The sequence below is a fragment of the Canis lupus genome, chromosome 1 (genome assembly GCF_048164855.1).
Source record: "Canis lupus baileyi chromosome 1, mCanLup2.hap1, whole genome shotgun sequence".
Lineage (NCBI taxonomy): Eukaryota > Metazoa > Chordata > Mammalia > Carnivora > Canidae > Canis > Canis lupus.
Window position 1 is genome coordinate 35,601,704 of NC_132838.1, and position 18,078 is coordinate 35,619,781.

Sequence of the window (18,078 nt, forward strand, 5' to 3'; positions counted from 1 at the left end):
GATGGCTCCATGATTGCATCTCCTTTGATGCAGGCCTGTATAATCCCCTCCCCTTGAGTGTAGGAGGGGACCTGTGAATGTGATGGGACATCACCCCAGCTTAGATTACACTACATGGCAAAGGTGAAGGGATTTCCACCAATGGCTCCATCCAGAATTAAAGTAGCTTCGTGCTTGTGTGTAGACTCCCAGACTAAATGTAAAACTTATTCTCACCCTTCAGAAACAGATATGTCTTAACCACCTTGTAGGTTAGGGTGTATACACATTGATTGTACAGTCAGTCCTCCAGTCAGACCCAGAAAGGAGACCCACACAGGCACTGAGGCATACTTGTGTCTTTGGGGGGAGGAAGTTGCAGGATCACAGTTTCCCAGGATGTGGTCTAAAAAAGGAGGTGGAGGCTCTGGTAAACCAGCCACTGGGCTCTGTGACTGCCCCCTCAGTGGGGGAAGAGGCTCAAGGTGTCTGGAGTAGGGCCTTCCAGAGCCGACATCTCAGACTTTAATGTGGATATGAATGACCCCAAGATCTTATTAAAAATGCATATTCAGAACATATCAGAATAGGACATGGCATTCCACAAATCTAATAAGCTCTCAGGTGACATGGAGGCTACTGATCCATGGGACTACATTTTGAGTCGCAATGCTATAAAGTTTGGTGCCGAAGTCTGAGGCCAGGTAACAGTGATTTTCAGTATACTTGAAATCTGTAGTGGAGTGAATAAACTGAAGTTGTGAATAATTCATTGTATTTGGAAAGATCCTAATTATAGTTAACATTAAGCTAATAATATTTTTTTCCATCTTGTACATTTATCAACTGAGTGAAAATAGTTGACCCCAAAGCAAGATAAATAACAGGAGACTCCAATCCGGTATTGAAACTATGTGTGTAATCTCTGGTTGCCTGTTGTAATTATCTTTCAATATGTTTTATGAAATGAGAAATGTTCATAACATCTTAGGTTTTAAGGGTGAACTCTTTTTTTCAGGCTACGATTACCCATGTCATAACTGACATACTTGGAAAAGAATTTTGGAACCCTTCTGATTACTAGCTTGCGTTGGAAGTTTTATGAAAAGTGGCATTAAAATATTTACTACTTTTATTAATAAAATGTGGGGGTATGGACGACTTACAAGAAATGAGATAAAAATTGTTTCTGCTTAATATTTATCTGCATTTTATCACTGTAGCATTTATTATGAGACATAACTCTGCAGAGACTTTGATCCTTCCCTCTGGGATAGTTCCCTTCTCCACACCACATTTATTGACTATGTAGCATTTGCCTTTTCTTTTTTTTTTTTTTTTTTTTTTTTTTTATTGGTGTTCAATTTACTAACATACAGAATAACACCCAGTGCCCGTCACCCATTCACTCCCTTTCAAATTCTATGCTGAAGGTTAAGACCTTGGACCATTCATTTCTTTATTTTATCTGAACTTCTGTCACCATTAGTTTGAACAAAGATAAGAGAATAAATCTAGTACTGTACTCTCTTTGGATGGTTTATGTTGCTGATGGGTCAGGATAAACCTCAGGAACCCAGATAAACATGTAAGTTATTCTAAGAGAATTAGGATTCTTCCTTTGTGTTCCATATACTCTGCTTTGAGTACAGCCAAAGCCCCTGCTTAGCCTATATAAACTAATACATTTGCAGGAAATGTGACTTTGGGACATTTTATATAGCAGTGATTTTAATGCTGTTAGTGGTGAAATGGAAACTTGAGAATGTGAAGATTAATTTAAACCACATGATGGGTTCAAGGAAAATCCACTACAGTTTCTTGAATGTGTGCTGACTCTGTACAGTGGGGAATGGGATCCAAAAAACCACCAGTGAACTTTTAAACCCTCTTGAGAGGATTCAGACCAACACAATTAGCCCTAGAAGGGAGCTGTTCCAGATGACAGGCAGATTATTTATCTCTCCCTCGAAAACAGATCCCTTTGCCTGAGAGAACACAGTAGGCAGACCAAGGAAGGATGAAGGACCCCACATGTTACCACTAATGGAGTGAAGTTAGAAATCCCTTTCCAGTCATTAGCTGACTTACTAATTCATCTTTCACAATAGAGTACAGTCTGTTGAGTTCTTTGAACAATGGATAACCAAACAAATTGTATATTGTAAATTTGAAATAAAGGATTTCTTTTCCCTTCCAGTTCGTTGTAGCGGTGTTCTGGATCATTTATGCCTATGACAGAGAGATGATTTATCCGAAGTTGCTTGATAATTTTATCCCAGGGTGGCTGAATCACGGAATGGTGAGTGGACTAAAACAAATAATTTCCTTTCATTAAATTTAGGCTTTTCATAGAATGTACCTAACTGGCTGTGCAATGATAGGGATGAAAGATTGTAATTAGAAAAGAATACTGCATGTAAATAAAAAACATCTTCCCATGAAACTGGTCACTATTAAAACTATGTAGTAGATGAATCCACAGTTTATAAGATGTCAGTGTTGTTGGATAATACAACTAGCTCATTCCATGGATGAATTTAATTTCTGTGCCATTCAAAAACTTGTCCCTTATTAGAGCCTAAGGACCTAGTCGCACCTATACAATTCTCGAGGCCCTGTGGTTCCTCCACTTCACGTCAGGGGATTGTATTGGAAGTAACTACCGCACTGGGAAAATTTCCTCCGCAGGAGCAAGGAGACTATTATTTTCTCTGGGAGATCTGCTGTAGGCATTGGAAGTGTCCTTGGCAGGCTGTGCCCATGGAGGGCATTTGCCTACAGTGGCTAGCTCTTTCCCTTCTTCTCCTGCTGATTCCTTCCGATGCTTTAGCCATGGTGTTGCCTTCACATGTTTCAAATCAATTATTTTGAATGGTTTGCATGTCACCTTGCAAGACTTAAGGATACATCCTCTGCAGAGAAATTTTATGTTGTCTTCCCTTTCTGCTTCTGGAATTGAGCAGTTTTGTCATTAACTAAGAAGCCTGCATTTTTTGGTTACAGCAATTTTTAGACTATGTCACTGGGTGCTCCTGGTGAAAAGGGCAACCCATCACAGAAATTATAGGGGAACGAAGAGCTAGAAATCGTACGTCATAGGTCCAAAATAACAGTTTCCTTTCTGCCCCCAATTCTGGTATATTTTGAGAGAAGTGGTGTGTGCTAACAAACAAACATTACTGTACTCAGGGGCTTAATTCTTTCCTAAGCCAATTCATCAAAAGTGGCATATCTCAGAGAACTAGCATTTTCTTTGAGTCCAATTAGAGCCACACTGTTGAAAAATTAATGTGGCACCTGTCTTCTGGTTCCAAACACATAAGCTGGGTCTTGTCAGATTCATTTCACCATCTAAGGGACTTGATATGGTTACTCTGTGCCTCTCCAACTTTTGACTTTTCTTGACTGTGACCTTTTCATAACCCTGGCTCTTCAATCCCCTGTCCCACATGCCTTCCCATTCTTTACTGGAGAACCCTTGTTAGCTTATAGAACATCTCTTAGAAGTCTCTTTTTATCCCCGCAGGCCAGGTTAGCTCCCATCAGCTAGGCTTCCAAAGCACCTTCACAATCTCCAACTGACACGTCTGTATCCCCCACACAAGTGTTACCTTCCTAGTGCAAACAGCACTCCACCCACCCACCTGATGTGTAGTAGGATCAATACATATTTGTTAGATTGATGAGTGAATTCAGTATACAGTCATTTCCCTCACCTTATCTGAGAGGAATCCATTCCAAAATCCCCCGTGGATGCCTAAAACCGAGGACAGCACCATACTATGTTTTTTCCTATAAGTACATATCTACAATAAAGTTTAGCAGAGTGAGAAATTAACAACATGAAGAGGGCCTTGAATGCCCTTGAATGCAACCGGTGGTTGCATAATGTGCTGTTGAGGACAGGCCTTAACTGTTTGGCATGTCATCTATATACCTCAGATGCACAATATTACCTTTAGGTCAGAGAATAAATCACAACCTTTGTAGATGCAGGTGCTACTTAATGTTTCCAACGAATGGTTTCTAAGTACTGATGAGGCCATTAGAATTATACCTTGACTCTCAGAATTTCCCCTTGATTCACTTTGATGTATTAAAATTCTCACTCTTGGAGACAAACACTACTTAGAAATATAAGGGGAATTTGAGTGATACAGATATATCAGAAAGGGAAAAGATAAATGAATTGACATGTCAAATCCTCTAAGATAATAGCTCAGTGGATTCTTTCCTAATGAATTTTGTTCATTAGTAGAGATGAATGACCTTTCTTTGGTTTTCTTCATGTTCCAGTACATGGTTCCAGAATTACTAACAAAGAAGTTGCATATGGTTGCCGAGGAATATTTTCCGATATTAATTTACGTTACTCTAAATTTGTATATATGTAACTTTAAATCGGATGCTGATTCTTTAGTTTGGCTATTAAAATATGAATATTAACTGCTAGAACCATGAATAAAAAATTTTTATTTTTATAAAAATGTATAAAAATATTTGTGAAATACTAATAAATCAAATAAACATTTTCACTTTATTAAAAAGCTTAATTATAATTTGTATTTTAATTTTAATAATTTTGAATATTTAATTTAAAAATATGAAAATAATTCTGCTAAAAATCTTTACATTCATTTGAATGTTCGTATTTTGATGAAAACATTCAAATTATGTACACTTTGATTATAGTTATATTTTTATCTTTTTATTTCTTTTTTTTAAGATTTTATTTATTGGACAGAGGGAGAGAGAGCATAAGCAGGGGTAGTGGCAGGCAGAGGGAGAGGGAGAAGTAGGTTCTCTGCTGAACAGAGAGCCTGACACAGGGCTGGATCCCAGGACCCCAAGATTATGACCTGAGCCAAAGACAGATGCTTAATTGACTGAGCAGCCCAGATACCTCCATTTTATTATTAATTAATACCTTACATTGATATTATAAATAGAGCTTAAATTTTGTGAAAATTTCCATTATAACAATATATTCAGTGAATTTGCTGAAATGAAGGCAAGAAAATAATTTTTTGGAATATTTATATTATATTAAACAACATATTTTTATAATTTATAACTTACACATTTGTAATTGATCAATCTGTGTGTCTTTACTTTGCTACTCATCCATCCAATCATATTTTTTTAATTTTGTTTGATGAAATATATATTTAATAATATAGGAAGACAGAACATATTTAATATTTTACAAGCTTAATTTGTAAATTTTAAATATTTCTGTGGGTAGTTTATGGCCTCTTAGGCCTTTTACTATTGCCTGTCTAGATCTTTCTAAGTACAAGAATTCTGCGAGAGAATATACCTTATTCTTATGTGTAGAATCACATTTCGTGTTTGAAGAGTCTCAACATAATCTCTTGGGATCTAGAGCCCAACTAAGATGCAGTTTATCAGTCTGTCATGGCACCCCTTAAGAAGACATCACCAAGTCAGTCTTGAATTTACAGCACTCAACTGCCCAGCACAAAATTAGTACAAGAAGCCAGGCATGAAAAAAGACAGGATTTGAAATTCACAGGACTTTCCTTTTGATTTATTCTAAAGTACCCATAAGTTAGATAGGATTGTAACTAAAGGGAAGTATCCTATCTTTTCCTTTCTATTGTATACCTCTTTTCTCCCAGCAAGCAGTCTTAGAATTTTTTTGGAGAAGAGAAGAGGAAATGGGTAAATAGATGAGTTACAACAGTAATACAACCTCGCTCTATAACTGCTATCTTATCTCCAGGGTCTATTAACATAGCAGTTACATACATACAAAATTTTAATTTATTATAAATAAAAATATCATCCTATAAAATATAAAACATTTAACTGGAATCACTTCAGTCTCCAAAAATCAAGAACTATTCTATCCCTGCAGCCCTATTTATTTTTGTATTTCCAGCAGTTTGAACAGCACATGATGCCCATTAGGCATTCACTAAGCATTGGTGATTAAGAGCATATTTATGTGTTTGTTTCTGAAAGTTGGAAGAATGTTGGGGCACCTGAGTGGTTCAGTCGGTTAAGTGTTGGATTCTTGATTTCAGCTCAGGTCCTGATCTCAGGGTGGTGAGATGGAGCCCTGTGTGCTTAAGATTCTCTTTCTCCCTCTCCCACCCCCCTACTTGTGTGCGCTCTCTCTCTAAAAACAAACAAACAAAACTTGGAAGAATGTCATGTTTACATTTAGATTTTTCTCTATATCTAGAGATATCAGCAAAATGAGTCCGTTTTCAAAATGTCGCAAGAATGGTCATGGACAGTCGTGGTTGGGGTCTGCATGGCTGCAACCGTGAGGGCTAAGGTTTGAATTAATTTAATCTAGCAAACATTTGTTGAAAACCTATGAAATGCAAAATACTAGGATGAGAAAAATACTCTAAAGGGTAGAGTAGAAATGTCATGTTTGAGGTAAAAGAAAGTGAATAGGAAAACAAGTCCACAAAGCAACAGAGTAGTCTCTGGTAGGCTGTGTTCACTCTGATAAGAAGAAGCACTGTTGTTACTCTGGCCTGTTTCTTGGCTGCAAAAATAGATCACTGAACCTTTCTCTTCTGCTGATTATAAGTTTAAAGCATTGTCAATGGAATAAATATACATTAAAAGCAATAAATAAAGAAATATCTAAACTCCATTAAGATTGCAGATTCTCAGCAATGCTGTAACAGGAAAAACCAACAATGAGACAGTGTCTCTGCTTAGTGAAGACCTAATTAATGTTTATAAAATGCTTTGAGAATGCCAAGCACTGCAGAAGTTTGGATATTATTATTATTATCATCATCACAGATCTTTAAGCATACATGACCTAGATATTCTTATAATCACAGCAGTTGTTCATTCCCCATATAATTTATAAGGAGATAAAAAAAATAAACCCCACCTCTCTTCGTGCTTGATTTGACAGTTGTTCTTGTTGTATGTAACTGATCCTCAAGAGAACTTTAATTTAGGCAACTATTCATTCTGTTCAATATTATTTTGACATTTGGTAATTACTAAAGTTTTTGTACATTTATCTTTCCCAAAAGAGAAGGCATTAAATACTCTTTGGATGATCACTGGTTTTGCAGGAACTCAGATTTGACGTTATTCTTTTGTTAAATAACACAACTTATGGGATGTTTCCAGTTCTGGGCCACAGAGATTATGCATTTCATGACCTATGGAGTCTGTGCCACCCTGATAGTGGATATTTCACAAAATAAGCTGTTGGACAAGAGAAGACGATCTTCTTTTTCATATGAAAAAACTGACCTTTCTCATTTTCCCAATATATTCTAAAGTAACTGGAAGATATCTAGAAATTTTCAAAAATAAAAGTAAGACTGGAACAGAGGTCAGAAATTTCTTGGGAACCACTTTCTAAGACTCCCAATGGACCTCCTAAAGAAAACAAATAAGACCCCGAAGACCCAGAAGCAAGAAGGAGAGTTCCATCCACAGTGAGGCATATACTTTCAGAGTTACTGCATATGGTTCTCATGTGTAAGCTTTTTCACATTTCATTTTACTGATCATAGCTTTCTCCTTGTGAATTTTCATTTGCTCAGGCTCACCTTCTCAGTAAGGCTCACTGTGAAGGTATTGCCAGCTACCCCCATGTCCCCAGCATTCCCTTACCCTGCTCTTTGTCCCTATCGTGGTACTTACCATCCTTGACATCTTATATTGTTTTACTTTCATGTTGTATTTATGGCTTATTGCCCATGTCCTTCTGCTAGAATATAATTTTCATAAGGGCAGGGATCTTCATTTCAGTTACTCGTTTATCCCAAGTGCTTCAAACAGTGCTTCTACATAATGGAAATCAGTGATTATTTGTTGCATCAATGTGAATTTTACTGATATTCTATGTCCATGTTTTCTCTTGCCTTTTTTTCCTACTCTTTGTGTTTTCCTTTTCATAGTAGTTGACAGAGAATTCTACCCCAAACTATTCACTTCTTTCCTAACTTGTATTTTACTTCACTCTTCAGTCTCAGCTGCACTGCAGTAAAATCTTATATACATAGCCTGCAATCCCTTCTGAGGGTCTTACTGGTTGGTATATATCATATTGCTATTACTGCCTGAGAAGGCCTGAAATGATGTCCAAAGAACACAGCGTTGTCCCTGGAATGTCTGAGACTTACAGGCCAGGTAAATAGAAATGCCTGGATCACATTTATTGGAAAGCTCTTCCATATATTGGTCATTTTATCTGGGTATTAGTTGTTTTTTCTCTAGGGTAATAGGCCATGGTTTTTTATTTTATTTTATTTTTTATTTTTTTAAATAATAAATTTATTTTTATTGGTGTTCAATTTGCCAACATACAGAATAACACCCAGTGCTCATCCCATCACGTGCCCCCCTCAGTGCCCGCCACCCAGTCACCCCCACCCCCCACCCTCCTCCCCTTCCACCACCCCTAGTTCGTTTCCCAGAGTTAGGAGTCTTCCATGTTCTGTCTCCCTTTCTGCTATTTCCTACCCATTTCTTCTCCCTTTCCCTCTATTCCCTTTCACTATTATTTATATTCTCCAAATGAACGAGTCCTTATAATGTTTGTCCTTCTCCGATTGACTTATTTCACTCAGCATAATACCCTCCAGTTCCATCCACATCGAAGCAAATGGTGGGTATTTGTCATTTCTAATGGCTGAGTAATATTCCATTGTATACATAGACCACAGCTTCTTTATCCATTCATCTTTCGATGGACACTGAGGCTCCTTCCACAGTTTGGCTATTGTGGACATTGCTGCTAGAAACATCGGGGTGCAGGTGTCCTGGCGTTTCATTGCATCTGTATCTTTGGGGTAAATCCCCAGCAGTGCAATTGCTGGGTCATAGGGCAGGTCTATTTTTAAGGAACCTTTGAGGAACCTTCACACAGTTTTCCAGAGTGGCTGCACCATTTCACATTCCCACCAACAGTGTAAGAGGGTTCCCTTTTCTCCGCATCCTCTCCAACATTTGTGGTTTCCTGCCTTGTTAATTTGCCCCATTCTCACTGGTGTGAGGTGGTATCTCATTGTGGTTTTGATTTGTATTTTCCTGATGGCAAGTGATGCGGAGCATTTTCTCATGTGCTTGTTGGCCATGTCTATGTCTTCCTCTGTGAGATTTCTGTTCATGTCTTTTGCCCATTTCGTGATTGGATTGTTTGTTTCTTTGGTGTTGAGTTTAATAAGTTCTTTATAGATCTTGGAAACTAGCCCTTTATCTGATACGTCATTTGCAAATATCTTCTCCCATTCTGTAGGTTGTCTTTTAGTTTTGTTGACTGTATCCTTTGCTGTGCAAAAGCTTCTTATCTTGATGAAGTCCCAATAGTTCATTTTTGCTTTTGTTTCTTTTGCCATCGTGGATGTATCTTGCAAGAAGTTGCTGTGGCCAAGTTCAAAAAGGGTGTTGCCTGTGTTCTTCTCTAGGATTTTGATGGAATCTTGTCTCACATTTAGATCTTTCATCCATTTTGAGTTTATCTTTGTGTATGGTGTAAGAGAATGGTCTAGTTTCATTCTTCTGCATGTGGATGTCCAATTTTCCCAGCACCATTTATTGAAGAGGCTGTCTTTCTTCCAGTGGATAGTCTAGGAATAAACCTAACCAAAGAGGTAAAGGATCTATACCCTAAAAACTATAGAACACTTCTGAAAGAAATTGAGGAAGACACAAAGAGATGGAAAAATATTCCATGCTCATGGATTGGCAGAATTAATATTGTGAAAATGTCAATGTTATCCAGGGCAATTTACACGTTTAATGCAATCCCTATCAAAATACCATGGACTTTCTTCAGAGAGTTAGAACAAATTATTTTAAGATTTGTGTGGAATCAGAAAAGACCCCGAATAGCCAAGGGAACTTAAAAAAAAAAAAAAAAACCATATCTGGGGGCATCACAATGCCAGATTTCAGGTTGTACTACAAAGCTGTGGTCATCAAGACAGTGTGGTACTGGCACAAAAACAGACACATAGATCAATGGAACAGAATAGAGAATCCAGAAGTGGACCCTCAACTTTATGGTCAACTAATATTCGACAAAGGAGAAAAGACTATCCACTGGAAGAAAGACAGCCTCTTCCATCGCTTTTTAAAAGCAGTTTTCTGACATCACAAATTCCTTTGTAGAGCTAATATTCCACCTCAGGATAGAATTCAAGACTAATACTATTTGGCTTACACTCTGCCCTTTTTCTTACTACACTGAATAGATGAGCAGGCCTAGCAGTAGTTTAAGTTCATCTAAAGGTCTATAAATTTTATTCAGATATTTTTGGGGTCAGCAAAACCTAAAGTGTGGTTTACTCAAGTTCTTTTACCCCTAATCCTTAAATCCATAGATATTTCAAAGTAAACTTCATTCATATGTTTCCCATTCATTTGCCCTTAGTTCTTTATAGTTGAGAGAGAGGTAGGGCTAGACCCGAAGGTGTTGTCTTAGGAACTGGCTTCCTTCTTCATTACCACAAACAGATCATTCATTAGCCACAGACCCAACTCCTTGGCAGAAGTCCATCCTGCTATCCTTTCCAGTTCTCTTTTAATTGAAGCTCCAACCTCAGCAAGCATCAGTGATAGCTGCCAAAGAAAGTGAAGTGGAAAAACAAAGCTGCATTTCCGATCATAGAGGCACAGAATCCTAGCATCTTAAAACTTGGGAAGTGTTTCTAAAGACCATCTGTTCCATACACCATGTGATATCTCAATTCTCTGAACAATATCTTGGCAAATTCCCTTTCAAGTCTCTACCTGAGCATCTCCAATGATGGAGCTTCAACAGTGGACCAAAATCATGGAGTTTCCAGCTCAGGGAAGACTCTCTTAAGGAACTGAACCTTCTGTTTTTCCCTCCAGTTCAAATCTGCCCAGTCCATTCATCCATTCTGCAGGATTCAAATACTAGCTGTCTTTGTTCTCTTCATGTTCTCTTCTGAGAGGATCTCACTCTTCCCCATAATTTCTGTTATATGGGCCATTCCAAGTCTGTACTTCCTGGTCTAACTTCCAAGGAGCATTGTACTCAGCATTTGAGGCAAGTGCCTTGAGATGAACATACTGAAACAAATTCATATATTAACCCCTCCTCTCATCTTGTTACCCATCTCATGTTGCCACTTTCGTAATGGCAGAAGTGTCTAAAAGCTCCTCTTGCTACCACATCCCTCACAGTTAGCTGACGAGTCCTAATAGAGTCCTAGTCCCCTCCAAAGTAGCTCCCAAAGCTGCCCCAGCCTCCTCATCTCCACCATCCTGGCTTTAGTTCAAGGCTTCATCATCTTCCAAATGAACTGAGGCAATAGGCTCATCTCTTATGTCCCTGCCTCCTACTCCCTCCTCACCAGAACTTTCTCCTCATTGCTGCCTCTCTTACCTATCAAGAAGAGCTAAAGTTCTGATGGTTCCTTGCTACATTCCTTTCTCAGACACCACCTGTGAATGAAGTGGTCCTGAATCTCCTAGACATCTGAGCAGGTCCCTTCTCCCTGCACTCAGAACTCTTTGTCCTAACACCTATGATTTCACTTATCACATTGTTTGATTATTATTTATTTATTTAGTAGTTATTACCCTAATGGGCTATGAGGCCATAAAGGGCAGCAAATGTTGCTTTTTTTCTTTCATCTTTTCCTCCAGAACCTAGCATACTCTCTGGCATTATTGCACACTCTATAAACATTTACTGAGAACATGGTATACAGGCCCTTTACCATCATGCTTGGTCTCCTCTACCTAGGCTTCAGCTTGTCTAGATTTGTTTTTACAGTTTCATATGATTTGACAAGAGCACAGCAGAGCAATTTAGCCATCGCTATTGGCTTATTAGCATTGTCCGAGCTCCATTAACTCTTGCATATAGTGTTTACCTGACCAGTGTGTGGTTTAGCTAAGATTTGAAGTTGTTGTTATTTTGTTTTTTTTTTTTTATATATATACAAAATAGGATCCTTAGGTGCATCCCTAGTGAATTCCATCTTGTTAAACTCAATTCAAATACATCGTGGGCTCTGGGGAGGCTACAGTACTATGATTTTAAGGATAGTTAAATGGATATTTTGGAATTTAATAAAATGACTGATTTATAAAACTCCATTTTGAATTGAGGTGCCTAAGTTTGTGCCATTGAGTTGAGCTTCTTTGGAGGCCAGGGCTGTGAATAAAGTCAGTAACAAAATAACTGATTTTTCAGAGCAGTAAATTTTAAACACCTTGTAATCATCTGCAGAGAGGATGGTTCATTCCTGAGGTCAAGACAAGTATTAGATAAAAATGATATATGTGGTAGCAGAAGGGAAGAGCAGACAGCAGTATTGGCCACTGAAAATTATCACCGAATCCAGGGATGGAGAAATAGGAAATTAATGCAATACATATAGTGAAGAGAGAGTTCTCGGACAAGGGATCTGGTAAGGGAAAGGGTTATATTATAAAATGATATGGGCAACAGGTGGATGGTAGGCTTGGGGACAAAACTCACCTAGGAAGGGTAGGTATTGATGTTTCCCAATTTGGCTGAATTCTAGATATCTAGAGATCCCGAGGGGTCATTGTGTTGATCACATTTAGATAAAATGGGGAAAGAAACTTTTCTGGGAGTCCGGAATCATTGTCCCAAATCCTTATTTTCACACCAGATCATGAAGATGATAAGAATCCTCATCTTGTCCACATGCTCCTTTACCTGAGTCATATTGAAAAGTGAAGAAAGAAAAGCAAGGAAAGATTGTGGCAACCCACCAGGAAATGCTCAACTCAACTTTTTCTTTTTTTCTATTTGAATCTGAACCTAAACTACCAAATTTGTCTCCAAACTGCCTAGTCCTTTACGAATACTGGTTAACTTCCCTGAGCCTATTTGTGGTTAAGATGGGGCTTCCCCAGGACTGAGTGTCCACCCAGCCCTCAGTTCTCTGTCAAAACCCTCCTCCTCCAAGACCACTCATGCATCGACTCTCCCTTATATCACAGAAGTGACCACCCCTCTTTTATGAGCCTCTACCCCACATATATATATATATATATATATATATATATATATATATATATATATATATATATGCTGGCTTTCAAGTGTGCAGCATGATAACTTGTCCAGGCTTGCACAGCTAGCCAATGTCCCAGCTGGGAGTAGGGTACTAGGCTAACGGACCCCATCACACTTACCATACCTAGGGCCTCTCTCTATGGAGCTTTGTTAACATGTAGTGTATAGATGCCTTTAAGCATGAATTGTCATTAATATTTTGCAAACATATTTCAAGACATTTTAGAGTGATAAACATTCCTGGCATTTTAGATTATTTTCCTTTTCTTCAAAGCAGGAGTGACTTTTTCCTATTGTTTTACCATATCCATATTCAGAGAATGAGCTTGCCCTTAACGATCTAATTAAGGTGTTTTAACATAGTTGCAAGGATTAGCCCTGGTGGATGGAAATATTTCCCCTTAAGGCAACTCCTTTCATCCTTATCAAATACATTAATTCATGTGACCTGGTAATATATCAAATTATCTTATATGTACAAATGCTACTCCTCACACTGCTACTATCTGTATGTGTTAGGATAAAAAGACTGATGTTAGTAAACATCCTTTTCTATATCTGCCCTGCTGCCACACACAATAGAGTGTCTTTTTTGTTCCATTCTCTTTCTCATACCAGGTTAACCCCCAAAGCCACTCTGTTTCTGTATGCAGTTCTTCTAGTAGATGAAGACATGTGAGCCACCTCAAAAGGGCAGCTGAGTCAAATGACCTCTCAAGCTTTTTCTGGTTCTATCATTCTATGAAAAGGGTTTAGTGTAAGTAATTTAAGAGGTTAGTCAGAATAAAATTCTCTGTTCAATGATCTTTTGAAATTTCTCTACTGAATTCCACTAGTGAGGAACTTACAGCTTGTTGCAGGAATTCCTGAGATTGACTGTGGAAGTACGTAGCACAGTACCTGCCACATAATAGGTTCAATAAACAGAAGTCCCTTCAAATAGGATAGGATAGGAATCTTATGGAAAATATACAATAAAGTTTCCTTATAGCTAATGATTTTAACTTAATATCATATAATAGGTAAGAAGCTAGTGTCAAACTCTGTCTAAAGCTTCAAGGAAAAATGTTTGGGTGGAAATCTATATTTTTAGCAACATCAAATTTGTATATACTCCTCACATAAAAAGCTAATGAAATTCCTTAAAAGTTTATATTAAAGGTAAGATATTTATCCTTGGACATAGGATTCAGATCTCTCTTATTTATTTTTAAGCATTTCCCCCTCACTTGCATCTACTGTAAAGAACTTTGCTTAAGCTCAGAATTTGACTGCTAATATTCACACATATGGCAAATACGAACTAATCAGACCACAGATATTTTGCTGCATTCCATGGTGTCTCATTTATTTGTTTAATTTGCAGCTATAGCAACTAGATTCCACCACTGTAGGCTTTTACACAGACCTACAGTCTGATCAGCTTGGTTGAAGTTTGGCACTCAGCACCATGCTCAATTGAAGACATATGCGCAAACTCACCACATTTTTTAACCTGGTTTTCACACTGGGTAGATTTTAATATTTGCATAAAAATATGAAAAGCAACCTTCTGCAAGGATAGTAGGCAATGAAAAGATGTTGTGACCTTCTTCTCTATAACATTTCAAATCTGAAAGTTTTTTTGGCATGCTTTTCAAAAGCCCATCTGACTTTGAAGCAGGCTGCCTCTCCACAGAAGGCTGACTCCAGCAATGACTAATGGGTTGACCTGGTGCCATGCTAGTGCTGCTCCACGCATGCTGCTCTGCACAAGACGAGCATTTGGAAATGACCTTGAAAGGGAGTGTTGCCAAGTTAATGAATTATGGGCCTTCAAGGAGTGCCATTTCACAAGCGATTTCCAGAAGGGTCTCTGCAGCATTGTCAAAACTTGGCTCCTTCATTGGGTATTGCTTTACCATGAGTGTTTAACACACACAAAGAATGATGCTCCCTCTTGATTTTATGAGTTGCACTTTGTAACAGGTTGGAAAAATTAGGTAATGGTGAAAATTGGCATCCTGATGTGGTTTCCCTTAGGTGTTTTTGTTTCAAACATTCTCTGGAGGAAAGGAAGATGCTCAAAGGGTCCAAGTGTAAATAAGGACATGGGAGTTTAAAATGAAGGGTAAGCTGAGGGGCGCCTGGGTAGCTCAGTCAGTTAAGTGACTTTTGATTTTGGCCCAGGTCATAATCTCAGGTCATGAGATTCGGGCTCTGCCCTCAGCAGGGAGTTGGCTTGAGATTCTCCCTCTGTCCCTCCACACTCCTTCTAAAACATATATGTACATCTTAAAAAAAAAAAATGGAAGAGTGGGACACCTGGGTGGCTCAGTGGTTGAGCGTCTGCATTCGGTTTAGGGCACGATCCTGGGGTCCTAGGATCAAGTCTTGCATTGGACTCCCCATAGGAAGCCTGCTTCTTCCTCTGCCTATGTCTCTGCCTCTCTCCCTCTCCCTCTCTCTCTGTCTCTCATGAATAAATAAAAGAAATATTTTTCAAAAGATGAAGAGTAAGCTACAGGTGGGCGTGAAGATGGTGTTAGTGGGTAAAGAAAAGATGGTAGGAAGAGTACCTCTCCGTATGCAGTTTACTGCCCAGTTGATATGATTCCTACTCACCAGATTTAGGCTCTAGGAGGAGAACGTTCCTTTATCTTGGTAGACACACCCATGTAGTAGTCTGTTGTCGTTTAAAAATGTTCATCGGCGTTGACATCAGCTGTTGCTATATGGCTTTCCATTTTAGTGACTGATGTATTTCTGTTGGTGCACAGTGTCTTTTTTTGATTGCGCTTCTCATGCTGGTGAAGTTGGCTGACATTTCAGGATCTGGATGATGAAGCTATGCTTTAACCTTATTTGGAAGTCAGAGATCAGGCTCCTGGATTCATATGATTAGGAAAGATCCTCCTCGTGTTCTGTCATGTGACTTCGCTTCTACAATCACAGGTAGCAGAGACAGTCCAAGGTCGGGCAGTCAAGGTGGGATGTTGGAAGAACAGTGAGGAACAAGTCATATTCTCTTCATTCATTTTTAAATCATTATCTTCCTTCTTCATTTGTTTGCTCTCAGATTTTTATACAAAATTAGATTAGATACTTCTTAAAAAAAGAAGATTCAACCATTAGAACTCTCTGATGAGATTGTTAAAGACTGCTGGCCATTCTTATTTTTTAAATGCTGATATCTTCACTAAGTAATCCTGAGAAACAAACATCTATAAGATCAAGACAACATAACTGTCAAAGGCAACTTCCCAGAACATTCCTTTTTACTTCATCTGAGATTTTTTTTTTCAATAAGTAATTTGATATTTCTGTAAGTTTAAACTGGAATCACTAAAGTAAAGGCATTTTTCCCTTTTAAGCTCAAGCCTTCCAGACTCATCATTTTGTAGAATTATAGAAGTAAGCCATGAAACTAAACTAAAAGTCTAAATTACAGAATATAGTTGTAAGACTTTTCACATTTTACGTAGCAATTTACATTAAAACCAGTAACATTTTTGCAAAACAGGTTTTGTATGCAACAATTTGTATTGAAATCCAGCTTGGTGATTTTTCATTAGATTTTGCTTAGGGTTATATGCTAAAGTATTCATTTGTGATTTTTTTTTCCCCTCAATTGCTTGTGTGTGGTAAGTTTGATTGAAAAGTTCTGACATAGGAAACTCAGAAAGATATCATTATCTTACCCTATTTTCTTTATCTATTTTTAGGTGATTTGCTCTAAATTGCAGTACTACACTTTTTTTTTCACTTTTAAATGTTTTTATTGAAGAACACATTTTCCAAAATAATCCTCATCCCTAGCTTAGAGCCCCATCATATTAATATGACTGATTGTTGTTAGTCTATTTCCTAAAGCACTAATCAATTGCTTAAATAAAGAAGGGATGAAAAAGAGATAAAGAGATCAAAGAAGGGTGACAAAAATAGGCAAATGCAGTGGGGAGCATCAGCCATAAGGAACATCAGGATTTCTGGTACTAAATATCATAGACCACAGCTCACAGAAACCAAGAGACAGAATGAAAAAAGAAGGCCCAGGCTGATAAGCTTCTGACGCCCTGAGAATCCTTGTGTCCTTGCATCCCACTGACTTTGGCACTCAGCGCTGCCTTTCTCTTACTGATGATATTTTTCTTTTATCTTTTCAGTAAACATTTTAGATAACAAAGAAGTAGGGAGCTTATCATGATTCAATACCATCAGACAATACCTTCACCTTTAAACTATATTCACAGTCTCACCAGCCTATTTTGTAGAATCATGTGAGATTATTTATATGTATGTGAAAAGAATGTAAAGTGTTTTCTTATAAAAAAAAAAAACTTCATTGTGCATCCCTGCACTGCTCCTTCCAATTAAACAGGAGCCTTCTTTCCAAAGCCCTAGGTAGGGAGTTTCCCAATCTTTATTTTAACATGATGGCACTTTGCCCTCTGCTTCCTTGTCTTATTGTTATAAAATATCTCTCAAATATTGTCTGTGCACCTTTATACATATTTATACTAGCACACATGGTTGAAAGAAATATGATCTTGTATTATTCAGGGTTCTTCAGAGAAACACAATCAGTAGGATATGTGTGTGTGCACACGCACATGCATGCACATATGTGTCTGTTTGTATATACATATAAGGAATTGGCTCATGTGATTTTTAGGGCTGAAAAGCACTGAGATCTGTAGTTGATAAGCTGAAGACGCAGGAGAGCTGATGGTGCAGCTTCCATTCAAACTCAAAGGGCTGAGAAGCAGGAAAGCTGATGGCAGATGTTCTAGTCGAAGCCTGAGTCTAAGGGCAGGAGACGACCCCTAGATTGAAGATAGAGAGTAGATTCTTCCTTCTTCATCCTGTGATTCTATTTAGGCTGTCAGTGAATTGGATGATGCCCACTTCCACTGGGGAGGCCAATCTGCTTTACTCAGCCTACTGATTCAAATGTTAATCTCATCCAGAAACACCCTCACAGACACACCCAGAATAATGTTTAACCAAATACCTGGGCATCCTGTGGCCCAGTAGAGTTGACACATAAAATTGACCTTTACAGATTCCCCCTT

At 38.1% G+C, this 18,078-nt stretch overlaps 1 protein-coding gene across 16 annotated transcripts in view; it reads left to right on the forward strand.

Moving 5' to 3' along the window:
• AIG1 (androgen induced 1) overlaps positions 1-18,078 on the forward strand; it is a 240,818-nt gene that overhangs the window by 80,997 nt on the left and 141,743 nt on the right. For 14 of the 16 annotated variants that reach the window (XR_012031075.1, XR_012031076.1, XR_012031080.1 and 11 more), the window contains one exon: positions 2,180-2,281. The exons of 1 other annotated variant lie outside the window; for it this stretch is intronic. Coding sequence is in view for 12 of the 15 variants with exons in the window: in XM_072825955.1 (XP_072682056.1) it covers positions 2,180-2,281 (102 nt within the window). In the remaining 3 variants the exon portion in view is untranslated. Of the gene's footprint in view, positions 1-2,179; positions 2,282-12,614; positions 14,206-18,078 lie in introns of those variants that run through there. One more of the 16 variants, XM_072826036.1, reaches the window with a different exon arrangement.